Consider the following 17,859-nt stretch of genomic DNA (forward strand, 5'->3'; position numbering starts at 1 on the left):
ATGTTTAAATTATTTTTATTCTGAATTTTAGTTGCTGAAATTTTAAGTTTTTAATACTTTTCAATATGTTTCAAATTCAAAATAAAATTTCACCTTTTAAATATTCAGCACATACATTTCAAGCCCTCAAATTCAACTGTCAAAATTCAGAGTGTAAAATTCGCAGTGAAAAAATTCACAGCAAAGATCCCAGATGCCAAGGCAGAAGCAATCGGTCATGTGTGAATCAGGAGCAGCAAGGAAACCCGACCGAAGTCTGATGGGACCCGTCGGAACCATCGGGCTCAGGTCGGATTCAGACACATCAGCGCGTCAGCTGTTTCCTGTCTACAGTAAAACTGACTCTGAGTGTTCAGAAGATCAGAGCACTGCACTTCTAGTTTAGACACAAGTAAACTGTGTTATTCTTATTTGTGAAATGTGGTGCAATACTTACGTGATTTTTAAAGCATAGATTGGCACAGCAAGTAGATTCACTATCACCTGATCTGTGATTCACCGTAATCTGGTGTTGTGTGGATGTAAACAGACACACGTAAACTGCTTTTGCCTTTTTACTTTTAAAGAACACATCAAACTGGATTAACAGCGCGGTTTTGTGGACTGGATGTCATTATTTGTGGAGGATAATTTCTATGGTTAATATGGATGAAATGCTGCACTTTAAATTTACCACTTTACCAGAGGTGAGTAATAAAGTTTTCTCATTATTTTCGCTACATCCCGCGTTTGTATTTTGCGTCTCTGTGTCCGTTAGAGGCCACACAAACAATATCCAACGTGTGATTTTAAATGCCGGGTTCGGACACAAATATATTAATGCCTATCGGGGTCGGGTCAGATTCGGCAGACGCAGGCTGGGCTCAGACAGATAAAATCGTCCCGATCTACTCTCTAGTGAGGAGGGCTGCACTACATACACTCTGTGTGCAGGTTTACACTTAAGAAATAAAAGAGAGGAGGTTTTGATGAGGCTAATTCTGACTGATCAGATTGGTTAAAGTTCTTATCAGTTTTTTAGAGCTCAAGCTCTCTCCACACACGTAGGAGCACTGTGGCGTATTGCTGCCATCCACTGGTCATCTATGGTACTGCAGTAGAGAGAAGTTTAGCTCACACTTTGAAATGGAGATTGACTTGACACAGTCAGAGTTCTAGAGTCATTTCATGAGAACTTTGGTCCACGTTCAAATAGAGGAAGCTCTAATGTTTTCTATTTGTTTGTAAAGCATCTCTGAGTGGCCGGGCTAAATCTTGGACTAGAGTGAAGGGGAAAGCACCTTTAGAAGCATTCTCATTTCCAGAAGTGGAGTGACTCTTTTTGGCACACTTTGGAACACAGCACAGTGTGTTAGTAGTAGTGATGGTAGTAGTATCTAAAATAACTGCTAATAGATAACTTAATATAAAGGAGGCAAAGTATGCTTTTCATTGCTTTACAATGCCAAACGCTGTGACTGACACGACACTCCCTTAGACTACTTCTTTATGCAGTTCATGCCAGAAATGTGCAAGTTATGTGACAATAATATTGAGGTTCTTTCTTCACACACAGCCTTGGACCCTGGGAAAGACCTGCAAAATTAATAAAACCAAAATTGAATATAAAACAAAAGTAATTATAAAATTACTTGAAACCCAAATTAATTTGTGTGGTTTATTAATCAAAACAAGCTAAATTATTAAGCACTGAAGACAGGATAAAGAAGACTCCAAGAATCAATTCAGTTACACCAGTAAGTAAATTTGATTATTAACGTGTAAATTTAAATTGATGCGTGGTCTGGACACAACCACACTGCAATAAATAAAAAGCGGAATTAACTACTTTAGTAGCTAGTTAGTTTCTATAATGAACCATAGAAGTGATTTATTCAACCCTCCACAGCTAAAATCTGATCATAGTACAGAAAAATACCAAGTTCCTCACTAGTGCAAAGAAAAAGGTGTACAGATGAATGGATTTTTTGCATTCTTCTATGCAGAGAACTCCTGACATTTCTCACAGGCTGATCAGCTGTAAGGTCTCTCTAGCTGTCTTCTCTCTGTCTTTCTTGTGAAGTGTGATGAGGCTTCCCCACAAATGTTTTCTTACAGACTGAACAGGAGTGTTACTCCAAAATATCTGTTGGTTTCCTCAAAGAGTTGAGATAATTTACAATAGTTGAGTAATCAAATCAATCATTTTGTTGAGTTTAAGTTGTGTGTCAAATATTCAGAGTGTTTTCTTAGCTTCTGAAAGTGCTTTCATAGTCCATGAATGCTCTGCATGTTTGCGGACACCAGATTTTCAAAAATTCATTTTGCAAAAATAAGGCAGAACACCATCACAAATTTTGGATAAGTTAAAAACATCTAGTCTTTCTAAAACAATCCATTTGATGTTGGTGGGTGCTATCATTTTTTGGTATAACATGGTAAAGATGGCACCAAATTAATTTTTTCCATTTTTAACACTTGGAAAAAATGTATCTATCGATCTATCGATCTTCTAGAGCGTTCATCACAGAGGCTCAGTTTTAAAATACAAAGTACACAGCATGTGTGGGAAGGTTTATGTTCATATCAAACATCTGTCTTTGAAATTGCTCTTTCCACAGTCCTTCAAAGATGCCCTCAAATTTGAAAGAGTAAAATTTACAAGCAAATTCAAGCCCCCAGAAATCTGACAAATCAAAAGTACATGTGTAAAAGTCCATATTCTACAAGGCACATTTGACCGACCTTAAATAGTTTTTTAGATACAACAATCTGAAAGTGGCTCCTTGGACAACTCTGCTCAAAACAGGTCAGGGCAGAGTTGACAAAATATTTTTTAATGACAAAACTATAAAGGAGTTAGCAGGTAAAATTTGGAACTTTTCCCATTGGAAAGTGTGTGAACCTCCTAGAATTTTTTCAATCAAATCTGAGATAGTCGGGCAGGGTCATTCGGAGATTTGGCATGGAATGACCCAGGGGCGAATTTGAAGCCAGGCCCTATATTATGAATAAGATTTTGTTAACAAGCAAAATAGCGGGAAAAACACCAGAGTCATGTAGAGCGGGTCTACAGACAATTTAAGACTAAAATGGCTTACAGCAGCATTTACATAGAGAGGGACCCCAAGATTACAATGAAAACCAATAGGAGCCAGAGGAGCCCACATGTGAACTTCCTATTTGGCACTTTAGCTATGTCCCTTTATATATGCAGTCTCTGGTGTGTCTTCATATGTTTTTTGAGAGTACGTTTTGTAGCAAACACTTTCTCACAGTCTGGGCAGCTGAATGGTTTCTTCCCTGTGTGTCTCCTCATATGGTCTTCAAGCTGACCCTTTCGGGCAAATGTTTTCTTACAAACTGAACAGCTGAATGGTTTCTCCTCTGCGTGTGTCCTCATATGTATTTTGAGATTGTCTTTTAAAGCAAACGTGTGCTTACAGACTGAACAGCTGAATGGTTTCTCCCCTGTGTGTATCTTCATATGTCTTTTGATATTAGTTCTGAAAGCAAACACTTTCTTACAAACAGAACAGCTGAATGGTTTCTCTCCTGTGTGCGTCTTCATATGGTCTTCAAGACGATCATTTCGGGCAAATGTTTTCTTACAAACTGAACAGCTGAATGGTTTCTCCCCTGTGTGTGTCCTCATATGTGTTTTGAGATTGTCTTTTAAACCAAACATTTTTTTACAAACTGAACAGCTGAATGGTTTCTCCCCTGTGTGCGTCTTCATATGGTTTTCAAGATGACCCTTTCGGGCAAATGTTTTCTTACAAACTGAACAGCTGAATGGCTCCCCTCCTGTGTGAACTCTCCTGTGTATGTCTAGTTTATATATAGACCCAAAACTCTCTTTACAAACAGGGCACTTGTGTGTCCAGCTCTCAGCTCCTTTGCCAGTTCTTGACTTGTCTCCATTGTTCACAATGGCTCTGATTTCTGGTGTCAACTTGTATTTGGGGGACAGACATGAGTTTTGCGCAGTGGTGCTTCTGGCACCGAGCTGGACTTGGTTGTGGTGGTCTCCATCAGCCCCTGTGTCCATGTGTGCAGGTGAACAGTTGAGTGGAGCTCTCCAGTCTTCATCACTGTCAGAAGAGTGCTCTGTGTCTTCCTCACTCTCTGAGTGGACATGTGTCTCTGTTCTGTCCTCAAAGTGGACGTGTATCTCTGCTTTAATGTCTTCTTCCTGTGTGTCCTCTCTCTGCTCAGTTTGTCTTTGTTGTAGCGGTAAGGACTCCTCTGTCTTCACACTCACCGCAGTAAACTCTGGGATAGACCTGAAATAATAAAAGACACATTTGTATATTTCAAACCAAATCTGAATTTGTGTAATAGAAATTAATAAGAATGAATGAGTAATAAAATAAAGAATTGCAGTTTGAAAGTGCCTGAGACTCACACTTGCAGCTCATCTTCCTCTTGTTTGATGTTATGTTCTTCTTTAATGTGTGGAGTCAGACCAGGACTCAGAGAGGAGAGCTGGACAGCTGCAGGAGGTAAGAGACACACTTATACATGCAGTCTTGTGACATGAACACTCTGAACTTGTCTGTAGGCTACTTTAAGGGTGATGGGTTGTCTTTTCTCTCTATGAAGTTGTAAATACGTTTTAGTCAATATCTGAAGTGATTTGGAGTCCTACAGGTTCTTCTGCTGTTATAGCCATGGAGCACGTTTCTAACGAGCTTGTTTTCTACATCATGTGCATTTTTCATACTTTTTAAACACCCATATGGAACGTCACATAGGATTTTGAACACCCATACAGTTCTTGTAAAGCTGTTAAAATCCATTAAGGGTCCTCCCGCTCATCCCTGGGTCTATACCGAATCCCAATTCCAGTGTTACCTCTGAAAATTTTACATTTATGTTAACAAGGACTATACAGAATACATTCACCAGTTGCGACGTAGTGTCCATCACCAGGGTGGGTTTGAGATGAGGTACCTTCAGCACTTTGCGAAGAATCCTCACAGTCCTCTCCGGCAGCTTGCTCCCTTCTTAAACCTTCATTACTGGCTCGTAGCTTTATCACCAAGTCTTTAACCTGCTGCATCTCATCAGCCATGCCTACTACAGATGAGGAGACAAACAGAATCAGGAAAGTGGTCACACGGCTCAGTCAGGTGCACTCAGGTAAGGCCAGGCCATGGTCCAACACCGGGCCTGCTACTGTTAGATTAAAATAGCTGAGAGCCTATTGCCTATACTATTGCACCAATAAACAAACAATTACACCTTTAAAGTGCATGTCTCAATTTACAAATCCTGCCAACAACGCCACAATTGTGACCTAAAGTACCCTTTCAATAAATAATGTTTAAAATACTAAAATACAGTGTCAAATACCCAAAGGGCACCCAAGGGCACAGATAAGTTTGTAAATAAAAGGACAGCGACGTGACTTTAAGAGAATTAAAATGTATTAAATGGCTAAAGGAGCAAGTAAAAAATTTTTAATGATTTATTCTAAAAAAGCAGGCAGTGGTTAAAACAATAAAAATTGCCAGTATTTATTAATATACTACTAAAACCAGAATAAAACCTTGCAGCCCCTGGGCGAAGGAAAGGAAGTCCTGGAACAGAAATAAATCTTAAAACTCAACCAAACAACGACGACTTTAGAGGGGGATCCAGAACAAAAGCAAAGTGCTACCACGCAGTCACAACAAAATAACATAAAAACCCAAAGTGCACACTAAGAGGAACGGGCTAAACCCCTCCCAAATACGACCCGATATATTAAACCAAACTAAAGCTAAAAGCCCAGGGGCAACTATTAAAACCACGTTTATTATTGGTGCAGTTTAAGGTAAAGTTAAAATAAATATAAATATATATGAGGTAACTTTAAAATTAAAACAGTGCAAAACCAACCCATAAATCAACTAAACGAAACCAACAAAACAAGACAAAAACAAAACAATAAAACAAAAGCAGACCAATCCTTAAAATCTCACATACTCGGGGTAAAAGATGTGAGGCATCACCTTTCAATAGATCCATGGATACTGCCGCTCGGCCAGATCCATGCGCTCGGCTCGGCCTATTTAAGCCCGACTTCCGCTGGCACAGGAAGTTGGCGTCAGGTGATTTAAAAAGTAAGGGCGCCCCCTGCTGTCCGTCACACATAGGCTAAAAGGTGGATCCCTGGGATCTTCTGATGAGCACGACTCTTGGGCTCAGAGCCTTCAGAGACGAGTGGTTCTGCTGGTCCTCGTGTTTGGAGCGGCGCAGCCTCCTCAAAGTTCGTTATCGAGTCTCAAACAGCGCACATATGTCCTCAGCATTCAGCTGCTCTTCACAAACGCTCTCCAAGTTATGGACATATTTAATCGTTTTGCCAGTGTGCCACAGCTCTGCTCTACCGTGGTGTTGCGGTTGGTAAAAAGCGGTCTGTACAAGGCTTAGTCATTCATTTGGTTCAGAGATGCTTTCGCATAAACAAACTGTTCTTTTGACTCTTGTTTCAGTTCTTGTTTTGTTTAGATAATTTCTACTTCTCTACTAACAAAATGTTCACATTAACATCATAAATAAAGTTTTTAGTTTGTAGAGCTCAAGCTCGCTCCACACACTTCTAGGAGCACGGTGGCGTATTGCTGCCATCCACTGGTCATCTGTGGTACTGCAGTAGAGAGAAGTTTAGCTCACACTTTCAAATTGAGATCATTAACACAGCCAGCGCTGTGGAATGATTTCATGAGAACTTTGGTCCGAGATCAAATAGAGAAAGCATTAAAGCATTTTTGAGTGCCCAGGGTAAATCTTGGACTAGAGTGAAGAGAAAAGCACCTTTAGAAGCATTCTCGTTTCCAGAAGTGTAGTGACTCTTTTTGGCACATTTTGAACACAGCACAGTGTGTTAGTAGTAGTGATGGTAGTAGTATCTAAAATAGAAAAAAGTTATCTATTTTTAAAATACTAAAAATAGATCTAAATGAACTTAATCAGTAGTGAAAACAGGATTAAATGGACTGTCGGGATACTAGTGTAATGTCAGCATTTAATTGCTGATTGTTTATTTTCTTCTGTTAAAAACAGAAATGTGCACAATATGTGATGATAATATTCAGGTTCTGTCTTCACACAGCCCTGCATCCTGGTAAAGACCTGCAAAATGAATAAAACCAAAATGTAATATAAAATAAAACAAAACTAATCCTAAAATTACTTGTTTTTACTGGAACAGCAGCATCATGGAGAGGGAGACTGGACAAAGTCATCAAGACCCAGCTGGACTGTCCTCTGGACTCAGAGCAAGAGGAGAAAGGAGGCTCATGGTTAAACTCACATCTGTGTGTGAGTGTCTCCTCCTGCAGGAAGCCGTGTCTGCTCTGGAGCAGCTTCAGTGACAGATGCGCTCTCACTGTGTGACCAAGAGGTTGGTGGTGATTGGAGGGGCCTCACTTCTGTCCCCAGGCAACTGTAGCTACAATAGTTTACTACCTTCGGGTATGGACCGAAGGCTGTATACTAATGCATTATTATGTTATCTTGATCTTGATTTTGGTTTTCCAGCTGTTCTTGACCTTTATGTTGCAACATTGTAATTTCCCCATTGTGGGACAAATAAGATCGTATTCATGACATGTGCATAACTTTCATTTAGATGCGTTGGCAAAAGCACACATGGGAGCAGTGGAACAATCCAATAAATTGCTGGGTGACTGCTGGTAAATACACTTATCTCTAATGTGTTATAATGTCTCTTTTACATGGATAATTTTGAATTAATGCAGTATTTGGTTTGAGCATTTTACTTACTTATGTAGGCTACAGTTTCTATGTCCAGAATTAACAGTTTTTTTGTTTGTTTGTTTGTTTGTTTGTTTTTTAATTCAAATGTTTAATTTCGTGTTTTTACTTTTTTTTTTTACTATTCCAAGTTCCCTTTGCTAAATGCTTGCGTACCTGGCTGGTTTGGAAATAATGGACTTGTCTGCGACGCTTCAGTATTTCATTTATAGCTTATTATTTGGTCCTACATCCTTGGCCTTTCCACTAGATGGCGCCAAAACACAACCGCACGATCATATTTACTCGTTACATAATTTGGCTGAGTCCCAGAATGTTTTGACCAATCAGGGCGCAGCAGTGCGCCGCTCCACGACCCGAGGCGCTGACGGTCTACTCTGCGGTGACAGCCTGTACTCTGTTAGGAACAAAGTCTATCTATTTACTCCCCGATGTACAGAGGAACCAGGCGATCTTTGGCACCGCGTGAATGTCTCGCCTTCAGCTCCGTGCGCGCAGCTGTTGGACTGGACGTGTGCGTAAAGTTGGCACGGAAATTACGCACCAGTCTGCAGCCCGTGTGCGTGTCCTCAGACGACCCCGTTCTCCGACTGTGCAGCTGCCGTGGTACGCTGTTGTAAATTCACCCAATGTTGTATAATAAAAGGCTAGAGATATAATCGCCATGGTAACCTATAGTAACAAACAACGAGTTCCAGCAGACATGCTGTGACTGTAATTCTTTACTGATGAATTCATACAAAATAATCCACGGCTTTCAGAATGATGGCAAATTAGGAGGAATGTCATGGTGAGTAACTATTTTAAACTAAACATTATGTCTTTTGATAGTGAAAAAGCGTGCATAGGAAGTTGAAATACACAAATAGAGAGCTGCAATTTTTAGGTGCAATGTGGGTCCACCATTTATTTGTCTCATGAAGATGTTATAGCTTTGCCTAGAATGTTCCACAGTATGGTATTAAAGTCATTCATCTCGTGCATTGAGTCTATTACAGGTGTTTTTTTATTGCTCAGAAACACATTGAAAAGCATGCATTTGCACTGAGAGAGGGCTCACTTCTGCACGGATCTGACCCTGATTTTTTTGCCGCATCGGGCACGGGGGCTTGACCCATGTACTACATTTGGTGACAATCAGGTCCATAAATGGCGGATGGACAGACACACAGACACACAGGGTGAATACAAAACTTGGTCAACCCTTCAGGGACCAGGTAACAAAACAAAGAACAAACACAACACAAAGGCAACATTCACACAACACACAGACAGCATTCATACTATATGATCCAGGATTTTATCATCACCACACCTACATTTGTACATAAGTGAAGAAAGAAAGCAACTCTATGTTCAAAAACAGGAGCAGGATGTTTGTAAGTATCTGAAGACTGATGCCTTAAAATGGTGGATTGATGTGATTGATCGGATCGAGGAGGGTAAATTGTTCCATTCATTTGGAGCTTTGAAGTTAAATGCTCTGCAGCCAGTTTCTTTTTTTATTCTAGGAACATTAAAAAAATAGTTGTTCAGTGTGACGTAAATTATATGCTGATCTAAATGGAATTAAAAACTCTTTTAGGTAGTTTAATGTTTAATGCCATACACCACTTGTAGAAAACTTACACAGTGCACCTTTAATTATAATTTCCAATAATGTGGAAAAATCATTTATCATTAGTAAACCATTAGTATTTAGATTTTAAAACATCTTGTATTATGTAGAATATAAAGGAGTTTTCTTGATTTACATTTCATTTTCATCACAAATATATACCATTAGGGTTTATAATAAATTAATTTTTGTTTTTACATTTTCTATTCGAATTGTGTGGCTTTTACAATCACAACATGGCTGCCACAACTGTCAAGGCAACAAAATCCATGCCTCTCTCTCGTGCTTTTTATTATACTTTACAGAAATCACTCACCAAGGTTTTTTCTTATGGGTGTGTTGTTTTGATACACATAGAGACAAGAGACGCCTGGACTCGTGCCCAGCTCTGAATGTTCCAGGACATTTTAAAGAACGTACATGTGATTCATGCAACATAAAATAATATTAGATTATGAAGTAATAATGTTAGATATTATTGCGTTGTGACTGTGAATGCCAATGGGGAAATTAAGGAACAGAGCCACTATACAAAGAGAGTAAGTGATCAGAATAAAAAGTGTAGGTCAGTTCTTTCATACATTTTGCAAAAGTTTTAGGATATGTGTGGGAAATGTTAGGAAATTCAATTCATGTTTGTTTAGGTTACAATATCCCAATCCCAAACAACAGAGAATTCTAATGATCCAATTTAATTTCTCTCTAGCGACTAGGTCAGGAATCGGAATACACTAGACTGTTCGCAAAAACCCTGGAAGTGCGAGTTCAGGCACCAGCTAATCAGAGAAGAGCCATACATTCTGTGTTGGCAACGATTCCCGAGATCGAGGATTTAAAGCTGGAACAAAGAGAATGTTTGGTGAATTTTATCAAGGAGAAAGACGTTATTGCCCTTCTTCCTACTGGATTTGTGAAAAGCTTAGTATACCAGTTAGTCCCGTTAGCGGCGCATTACATACGTCACGACCAAATAGCAGTTAAATGAAAAAAAGTACCCACCTACCATCAAGTGAACGAATTCTAACACTGTGAGGTCAGGCGGTTTCTAAGAAGTGAAACCGGCTGATGAATCAGACTAATGATGTGCTACATTAATTTACAAATTCGAAACAAACAACTGTCTATATCAAATTTTAGACAGTACTGACATTTGGTGAGTGAGCACATAGGGAAGTTATACCTGAGTTGCCTGCCAATCGAGAACGATCCAGAACAATATCTTTTTTATTCTGGTCCCCAAGACCTCTGTTGCACCTTGAGCTGAACTGAAACATGAAACATCCAATTGTTTATTTCAGTGACACGTGAAATGAAAGAGTTCACTGGTCACCCAAAATCAAACATCTCTCACCTCAGAGATCATTTCATTTGTTTTATTTGAGCAATTTGTTACACACTGAAACAAAGAAAACAAAATCCAAAAATTACAAAAAGTGACAGCAATTCTTGAAAAGTGTAGACAAAAACAAGAGCTTATTTTCACATGCAATATTGGTGGAAAACAGCTGTTTCTTAGATTTACACTTGATTGATCCACAAAGTAAATGATTTTTACACAGCGCTCACACATCACAATGTATTATAATGACAAAGAGCAAAAATATGGTATTAATAAATTCAAATTAACAACAGAATGATGTCAAATTTATATGTACAAATAAAAAAAATAGATATAAGAGGTTGTGAAGAGAAAACTGTGCAAAAATGAAATATTGATTGAGATGACATAGGGTTATCTAGTACATAAGGGTGAGTTGTTGTACAGTTGTAGGGAGTATTATCTGTTACATAAGGGTGAGTTGTTGTACAGTTGTAGGGAGTATTATCTGTTACATAAGGGTGAGTTGTTGTACAGTTGTAGGGAGTATTCTCTGTTACATAAGGGTGAGTTGTTGTACAGTTGTAGGGAGTATTCTCTGTTACATAAGGGTGAGTTGTTGTACAGTTGTAGGGAGTATTATCTGTTACATAAGGGTGAGTTGTTGTACAGTTGTAGGGAGTATTATCTGTTACATAAGGGCGAGTTGTTGTACAGTTGTAGGGAGTATTATCTGTTACATAAGGGTGAGTTGTTGTACAGTTGCAGGGAGTATGGTATGAATGTTGTCCTGTATCACTCACTGTTTCATTGTTACATCCAAAACCATACAAAAAAGTAGAGAGTCATATTCAACACCCAAGTTCGGTTACAATTTGTAGAAAAAGAAAATAAAAAAATTTGACAGAAAAATGCAATATCTATATCTATATACAGTGTGTCACCCATACCCAGACCCATACACATGTGGTGTGCATGTGTCTGTACAGATTTCAGTGCTTGACTGCATTCTGCAGAAACTTCGTCTATTTTTCAGTCCCTTGTGATTATTTTTCTTCATATTTGTTTTGTTACAGATGGACCATGTGTAGGGATGTAACAATAACCGAAATATCATGATATCGTTTTGTCAAAGTTTTCACAATAATATCGTGGACCATTTCTCTTTGCTTAAATTAAGAGTTATGGTGCAGCAACAGCTAAAAAATACAAAGGGAACTACATAGACCTTGATCCTTTGCTCCATTTCAGTGCAGACTACAAGAAGAAATAACAGTTCTAAGCACTTTTAAGTCTTAGTTCTTTGAATTAAGTCTTGTCAAGGCATTTTAAGAGGAAAAAATAGCATATAAACAGTTTTAGCTGTTTAGCCTCCACAAAATATTGCAATAAATATCATACAGTGAGATGTATATCATGAAAATATCATACTGAGAGATTTGAATATTGTTATATTTCTAATCATGAGCCTCCCCACCATATCGTGAGCTTTCCCACGATATCGCAATAAATATCGTACCGTGACAATATGGTATCGTGAGACTTGGATAGCGTTACACCCTTAACCATGTGTGTCCCTGATTGTCTAATCCAACCATCAATCACGTCCGTCTGAACTCAGGGAGATTCAGCTGTGACCAGACTCACATCTTTGTAAAGTATTTGTGTGTATTCTGGATCCTATATGCAAGTATATTATTCATAGGAAATCAGAGCACCAAGGGAAAACATAAACCTGACACTTGAGACTTTTTAATTTGAGTTATGAATGGTTTTGAAATATAAGTTTTGACATCATCTGAGTCCCAAAATGACTCTATAAAACAAATATGGATGCTCCCTATGGGCTCCTCTGTAAAGGTTACATCCTCTGCCCAAAACTGCAAATATTTGTTCAGCATAGCGCTCTTGGAAGTACATAGCGTCCACTTCAGCCCCACTCATGTGCTAACATCCTGTTCCATAGAGCTGTAGGCTATGTCAAGTGTCACGCTAAATGACGGTCATCTGATACCAATTCTGATTAGTCGAGCATAGCAAACATACTTATAGTCATACATAGTCAGACACACATTTGGCACATTTTTCTTCCTATATTTTATCAGTACAAGTAGTAAAGTTCTGCACAAGGTAAAAAAATTTTAAGTGTCTGTACTTTACTTAAATATATTTTAATGTGGATACTTTTACTTCACTATATCTGAGAGCAAAATAAGCGATCAATTCAGTTGTTTCTATTGAAATCTTTATCAAAATCGCTATATTTGAAGACCTCCAAATATGCGCGAAATACTTTTATGTTTTTAAGTACATTTCAAAATATGTTCTTTAATACTTTTACTTAAGTAGATTGTTTTGTAACTTGCTCTGATAACTGTAATTTTACTTCAAACTGAGTACTTCTTCCACTACTGCATTTTATTAACATACTAGTATTATACGCATAAAAAATACATACATTTTGAATATCTTTTTTAGTAACTTAGTGCAGATGAAAAGACGTATAACATTTTTGGAGTCACAATTTGAATAAGTCAGGTTGAGAATCTGTTTACGTGAAAGTGCAGCATAAATGAGCAAAGTCCAGGAATTGAACTCCAGACCTAAACTATTTATTGATTAACTGGTAGTCATAAGCGTGATATTACAGTACACAACATTCAAACCAGTTTATGTGAGTCTTTATTACTCAATATTTTTTATAGACGGGTTGATTTCTTTTTCGTGTCGAAGGTGGTTACCAAAATCGAGTAGACATTTCGTGGCAGCACCTTAAAGAAAATATAAAAATTGTGTCCTATTTTAGCCTCTGCGTATTGGTGAGGGGTGATGGTTACAGGCATGGACAGCTCACACCACCCACTCACCCCTCATGTTTCTCTCTCTCTATCCCCCTTCCTTTCTCTCTTTCTCTCCTCTCTCTTCTGTTTTTCACTCCTCCCTCTCTATCTCTCTCTCCCCTCCCCCACTCTCATTCTCTCCTCTCTCTTTCCTAACCCTAACTCTTTCTGTCCTCTCTGTCTCCCTTCCCTCTCTCTTCATCTCACCCTCTCTCTTTCTTCCCCCTCTCTTTCCCTCTCTCTATCTCCCTTCTCTCTCTATGTCTTCCTCTGTCTTCTCTCTTTCTCTCTCACTCCTTGCTCTCTATCTCTTTCTCTCTCCCACTATCATTCTCTCTCTCCGCTCTTTCCTACCTCTCTCTCCCTCACTCTCTTCCCCGCTCTCTTTTCCTCTCTCTGTCTCACTCCCACCTCTAACACACCTCTCTCTTTCCTCCTCTCTCTCTATGTCTTCCTCTCTCTCCTCCCTGTTTTTCACTCCTTGCTCTCTTTCTCTCTCGCACTATCATTCTCTCACGCCACTCTCTTTCCCACCTCTCTCTCTCCCTTCCTGTTCCATTTCTCTCTTACCCTTCTCTTTCTCTCTCACCCATCTCTCTTTCTTCCCCCTCTCTCTCCCTCTCTATATCACCTGTCTCTATCTCTTCTCTCTCCCTTTCTTTCCTCCCTCCCTCTCTCCTTTCTGTCCCCCTTCCCTCTCTCTCCATCTCACCGTCTTCTGCTCCCTCTTCCCCTCTCTTTCTCTCTAGCACACCCTTTTCTCTTTCCCTCTCTCTATCTCTCTTCTCTCTGTCTTCCTCTCTCTCCGTTTCTCACTCCTCACCCTCTCTTTCTCTCTCTCTCACACTCCCTTTCTTTCTTTCCGTTCTCTCCATCTCACCTTCTCCCTGTTCCCCCTCTCTTTCTCTCTAGCACACCCTTTTCTCTTTCTCTCTCTTTCTCTCTCACTCTCTATCTCTCTCTCTTCCACTATAAATCGCTCTCTCTACTCTCTTTCCTACCTCTTTCTCTCCTCTCTGTCTCCCTTCCCTCTCTCTCCCTCTTACCCTCTCCTGCTCTCACTTCCCCCTCTCTTTCTCTATCACACCCTATCGCCTCTCTTTTTTTCTCTTTCCGTCTCTTCCCCTTGTTCCTCTCCTCTTCCTTTCTCTCTCTTCCCCTCTCTCTCCCTCTCTATATCTCCTCTCTCTCCTATCTCTCCATCTCTTCCCCTTGTCCCTCTCCTCTTCCTTTTTCTCTCTTCCCCTCTCTCTCCCTCTCTCTCCCTCTTTCTGCTCTTTCCATCTCTTCTTCTTGTTCCTCTCCTCTTCCTTTCTCTCTCTTCCCCTCTCTCTTCCTCTCTAAATCGCCTCTCCCTCTCGCTCTTCTCTCTCCGTCTCTTCCCCTTGTCCCTCTCCTCTTTTGTCTCTCTCTCCCTCTCTTTATCATCTCTCTCTCTTCTCTCTCCGTCTCTTCCCCTCGTCCCTCTCCTCTTCCTTTCTTTCTCTCCACATATCCTCTTTATTTGCAGCGATGGCTCGGAGATGGGAGGGGTCGGGGGTCACCTCGTGTTTGTTTTGCACACGGCCCGGAGGTGGCAGACAGGCTAACCTCAGACATGTCGAGCCAGTGGAAAACACCGCACCAGGGATCCCACTGCGCTGCACACATCCATGTTTAATGCCCACACACATTATGCATGAGGTACTTACAGCGCGTGAATGAGGTTATGTCATATTCAGACACAACCATGAGCTGTCTAGACTGAGGGTGAATAGTTAAAGATGACCTAATATACCCTCAGCTGGCTTTAGAGCTGAACGTTTGTTTTAGAGCGCCACATTGGAAGCGTTCTTGTTTATAAAATGTGCTATAAATTGGTAGGGTACACTTTATTGATCCCTCATGGAGGAAAGTTTTTATATCCAGATCTTGAGGTGTAGCCTTAGTCACAATTTTTCCTATATTTTGGTTGACAGGGGAAACCAGAGCGCCTGCCCAGACACAAGGAGAAACATCCAAACTCTGCACAGAAAGGCGACCCAGGAATTACATGTGGAACCTTCTAGTTTGGCCTCATGGTCGCATCTGCTCATTGACATGATTACGACGTCTGATGGGCTCTGTTCGTGGTCGTAAGTCTGACAAAATCTAGTTAAAATGAGAAAATGTCCGTTTTCTTCATCTCCATGTCATTGTAGCGTTCCGTTATGTTCGGCTAATCAACATTTACAACCAAACTTAAGTTTTCATAATTTCCCCACTGACGCGCAACTCCAATTGCACTGGGTACATGCAATTAGAAGAGATGAGGGCGCCAAATTCAAGATTATTCCAATTAGCACATACAGTTTTCATTTTACCACTGACGACATTTACTTCAGTGGGTTTTAAATCCGTGTATCATTCATTCATAAATTTTTTAAAATAAAACCAAAAATAAGAAAACAAAAACAAAAAACAAAAAAAAATATTTTCACAATTATTTGTCTCCAAAACCAAAATGAAAAAACAAATCACAGATAATAATTCCTTGACCAGTTCTGGTCTGATCCCGGTCTCAGTCCTGGTCTCAGTTCTGGTCTCAATTCTGGTCTCAGTTCTGGTCTGGTCCCGGAAACGTTTCCATTATTAGTTTAAACACAAAATTGAAAACTGAAAAAAACAAATTACCAGTTTTTTCATTTTGGTTTTGGAGACAAATAATGAAGAAAATTGTTGTTTTTTTTTGTTTTCTTATTTTTGTTTGTATTTTGAAAAACAAATGAATGAATGATACATGGGTTGTTTTATCACAGTCGGTAGGTGAGCCCAGTGTCAGTAACTACACTGGCAGTTATAACTGCATCTTTCCAGACGTCTTCCTGGTTTGTGATGTCAGTATGAATAAGGCCTGCTGCCACCAGAAAAGTTACATAGTGCAGCTTTAACTGATGTGTAAGTTGATGGAGGGAAGAGAGAGTGCATTTATAGTTTAAGTTTAGGGATGTAACAATATAGCCAGGCTGGCACCACCTAGTGCCTCCACTCAATTTAATTTCTCTTCAGCGACTAGGTCAGGAATTGGAATACACTAGATGGTTTGCAAAAACCTCGGAAGTGCGAGTTCGGGCACAGGCCATTCAGCAAAGAGCCAAACATTCTGTGTTGGCAACAATTCCCAAGATTAAGAATTTAAAGCCGGAACAAATAGAATGTTCTGTGAATTTTATCAAGAAGAAAGACGTTATTGCCCTTCTTCCTACGGGATTTGGAAAAAGCTTAATATACCAGTTAGCCCCCTTAGTGACATATTACCTCCATCACGAAATAGCAGCGATTGGTTAAATAAAAAAGTACCTGTCTATCGCAGAGTGAACAAATCCTAATGCTGCGAGGTCAGACGGTTTCTACAAAGTGAAACCGGCTGATGAATCAGGCTAGTAACAATAACCGAAATATCGTGATATTGTATCGTCAAAAGTATCACAATGATACCATGGGCCATCACAATATATCAAATTAGAAATCTCTTTGCTTAAATTCATGGTTATGGTGCAAAAACAGCGTGAACTACATATACCATGATCCTTTGCTCTGTTTCAGTCCAATCTAAATGATGAAATAACTGTTATTAAACATGTTTACATCTTAATTATTTCCATTATGACAGAAGAGTAGCATTTTCACACTTCTGTTAACCTACACAAAATATCGCAATAAATATCGTACCGTGAGATGGTTATTGTGAAAATATCATATCGAGAGATTTAGATATTGTTACATCCCTATTTAAGCTTGATAGATGATTGGTTGAAAGACAGTCAGTAGAGAGCTGCGATTCGCTGAAGAACTTAGGTTTAATGTAATATTTAAATGGACACATGTCATTTTACTGAGGACTATTGTGGATGTCATTTCCAATAGTTTTTAAATTCCTCTGTGTTTTAAAAGTCCATTTGAGCTGCATCCTTTAGTGCAATCAGTGTCACCAGATCATTCTGACACCTCCATGTTGACATTTCTTGGGGCAAACTCCTGTTGCTTCCGTTTTGCAATTTTGGGGGAAATAAAGTTTATTTTTACACTGACAGAAAATTTCCTCCAGCAGAAGTTTTGTAACACATTTTTAAATTTTATTTTGCATCTTTATCTTCTACTCAGATATTCCCTTACTCACAATGAAATCAATACTGGCTCGGTCTGGCTGGAAAGGGAACAATGTAATAGAGACCTCATGAGTTCATCGATGTTTCATTGAAGGCTTCTCAGCAGTGTAAACCATCTGCTTGGCTCGATTACTTTGCATATGTTCCACAGTATGGCTTTAAAGTTATCCATATTTCTATGAAGACAAGTAGTTGATGCCATTAGGCCAA

The 17,859-nt window shown here is 39.4% G+C and overlaps 1 protein-coding gene across 4 annotated transcripts; it reads right to left on the reverse strand.

Annotated features, from left to right (window-relative positions):
* Window positions 1-2,543: 2,543 nt before the first annotated feature.
* LOC110153761 (gastrula zinc finger protein XlCGF57.1-like) lies at window positions 2,544-6,043 on the reverse strand. 4 transcript variants are annotated; one of them, XM_055157227.1, is made up of 4 exons: window positions 5,979-6,043; window positions 4,936-5,061; window positions 4,388-4,475; window positions 2,544-4,265 (listed from the first exon to the last, which is right to left on the reverse strand). In XM_055157227.1, the coding sequence occupies exons 1-4, from the start codon at window positions 5,992-5,994 to the stop codon at window positions 3,185-3,187; spliced, it is 1,311 nt and encodes a 436-aa protein (XP_055013202.1). In that variant the 5' UTR covers window positions 5,995-6,043; the 3' UTR covers window positions 2,544-3,184. The 4 variants fall into 4 exon arrangements, with proteins under 4 accessions (XP_055013202.1, XP_020773342.2, XP_055013203.1 ...); XM_020917683.2 differs by having other exon boundaries at window positions 5,953-6,043; XM_055157228.1 differs by having other exon boundaries at window positions 4,936-5,058; window positions 5,979-6,039.
* Window positions 6,044-17,859: the final 11,816 nt, after the last annotated feature.

The sequence above is a fragment of the Boleophthalmus pectinirostris genome, unplaced genomic scaffold (genome assembly GCF_026225935.1).
Source record: "Boleophthalmus pectinirostris isolate CB_2022bp ecotype Guang Dong unplaced genomic scaffold, ASM2622593v1 HiC_scaffold_21, whole genome shotgun sequence".
Lineage (NCBI taxonomy): Eukaryota > Metazoa > Chordata > Actinopteri > Gobiiformes > Gobiidae > Boleophthalmus > Boleophthalmus pectinirostris.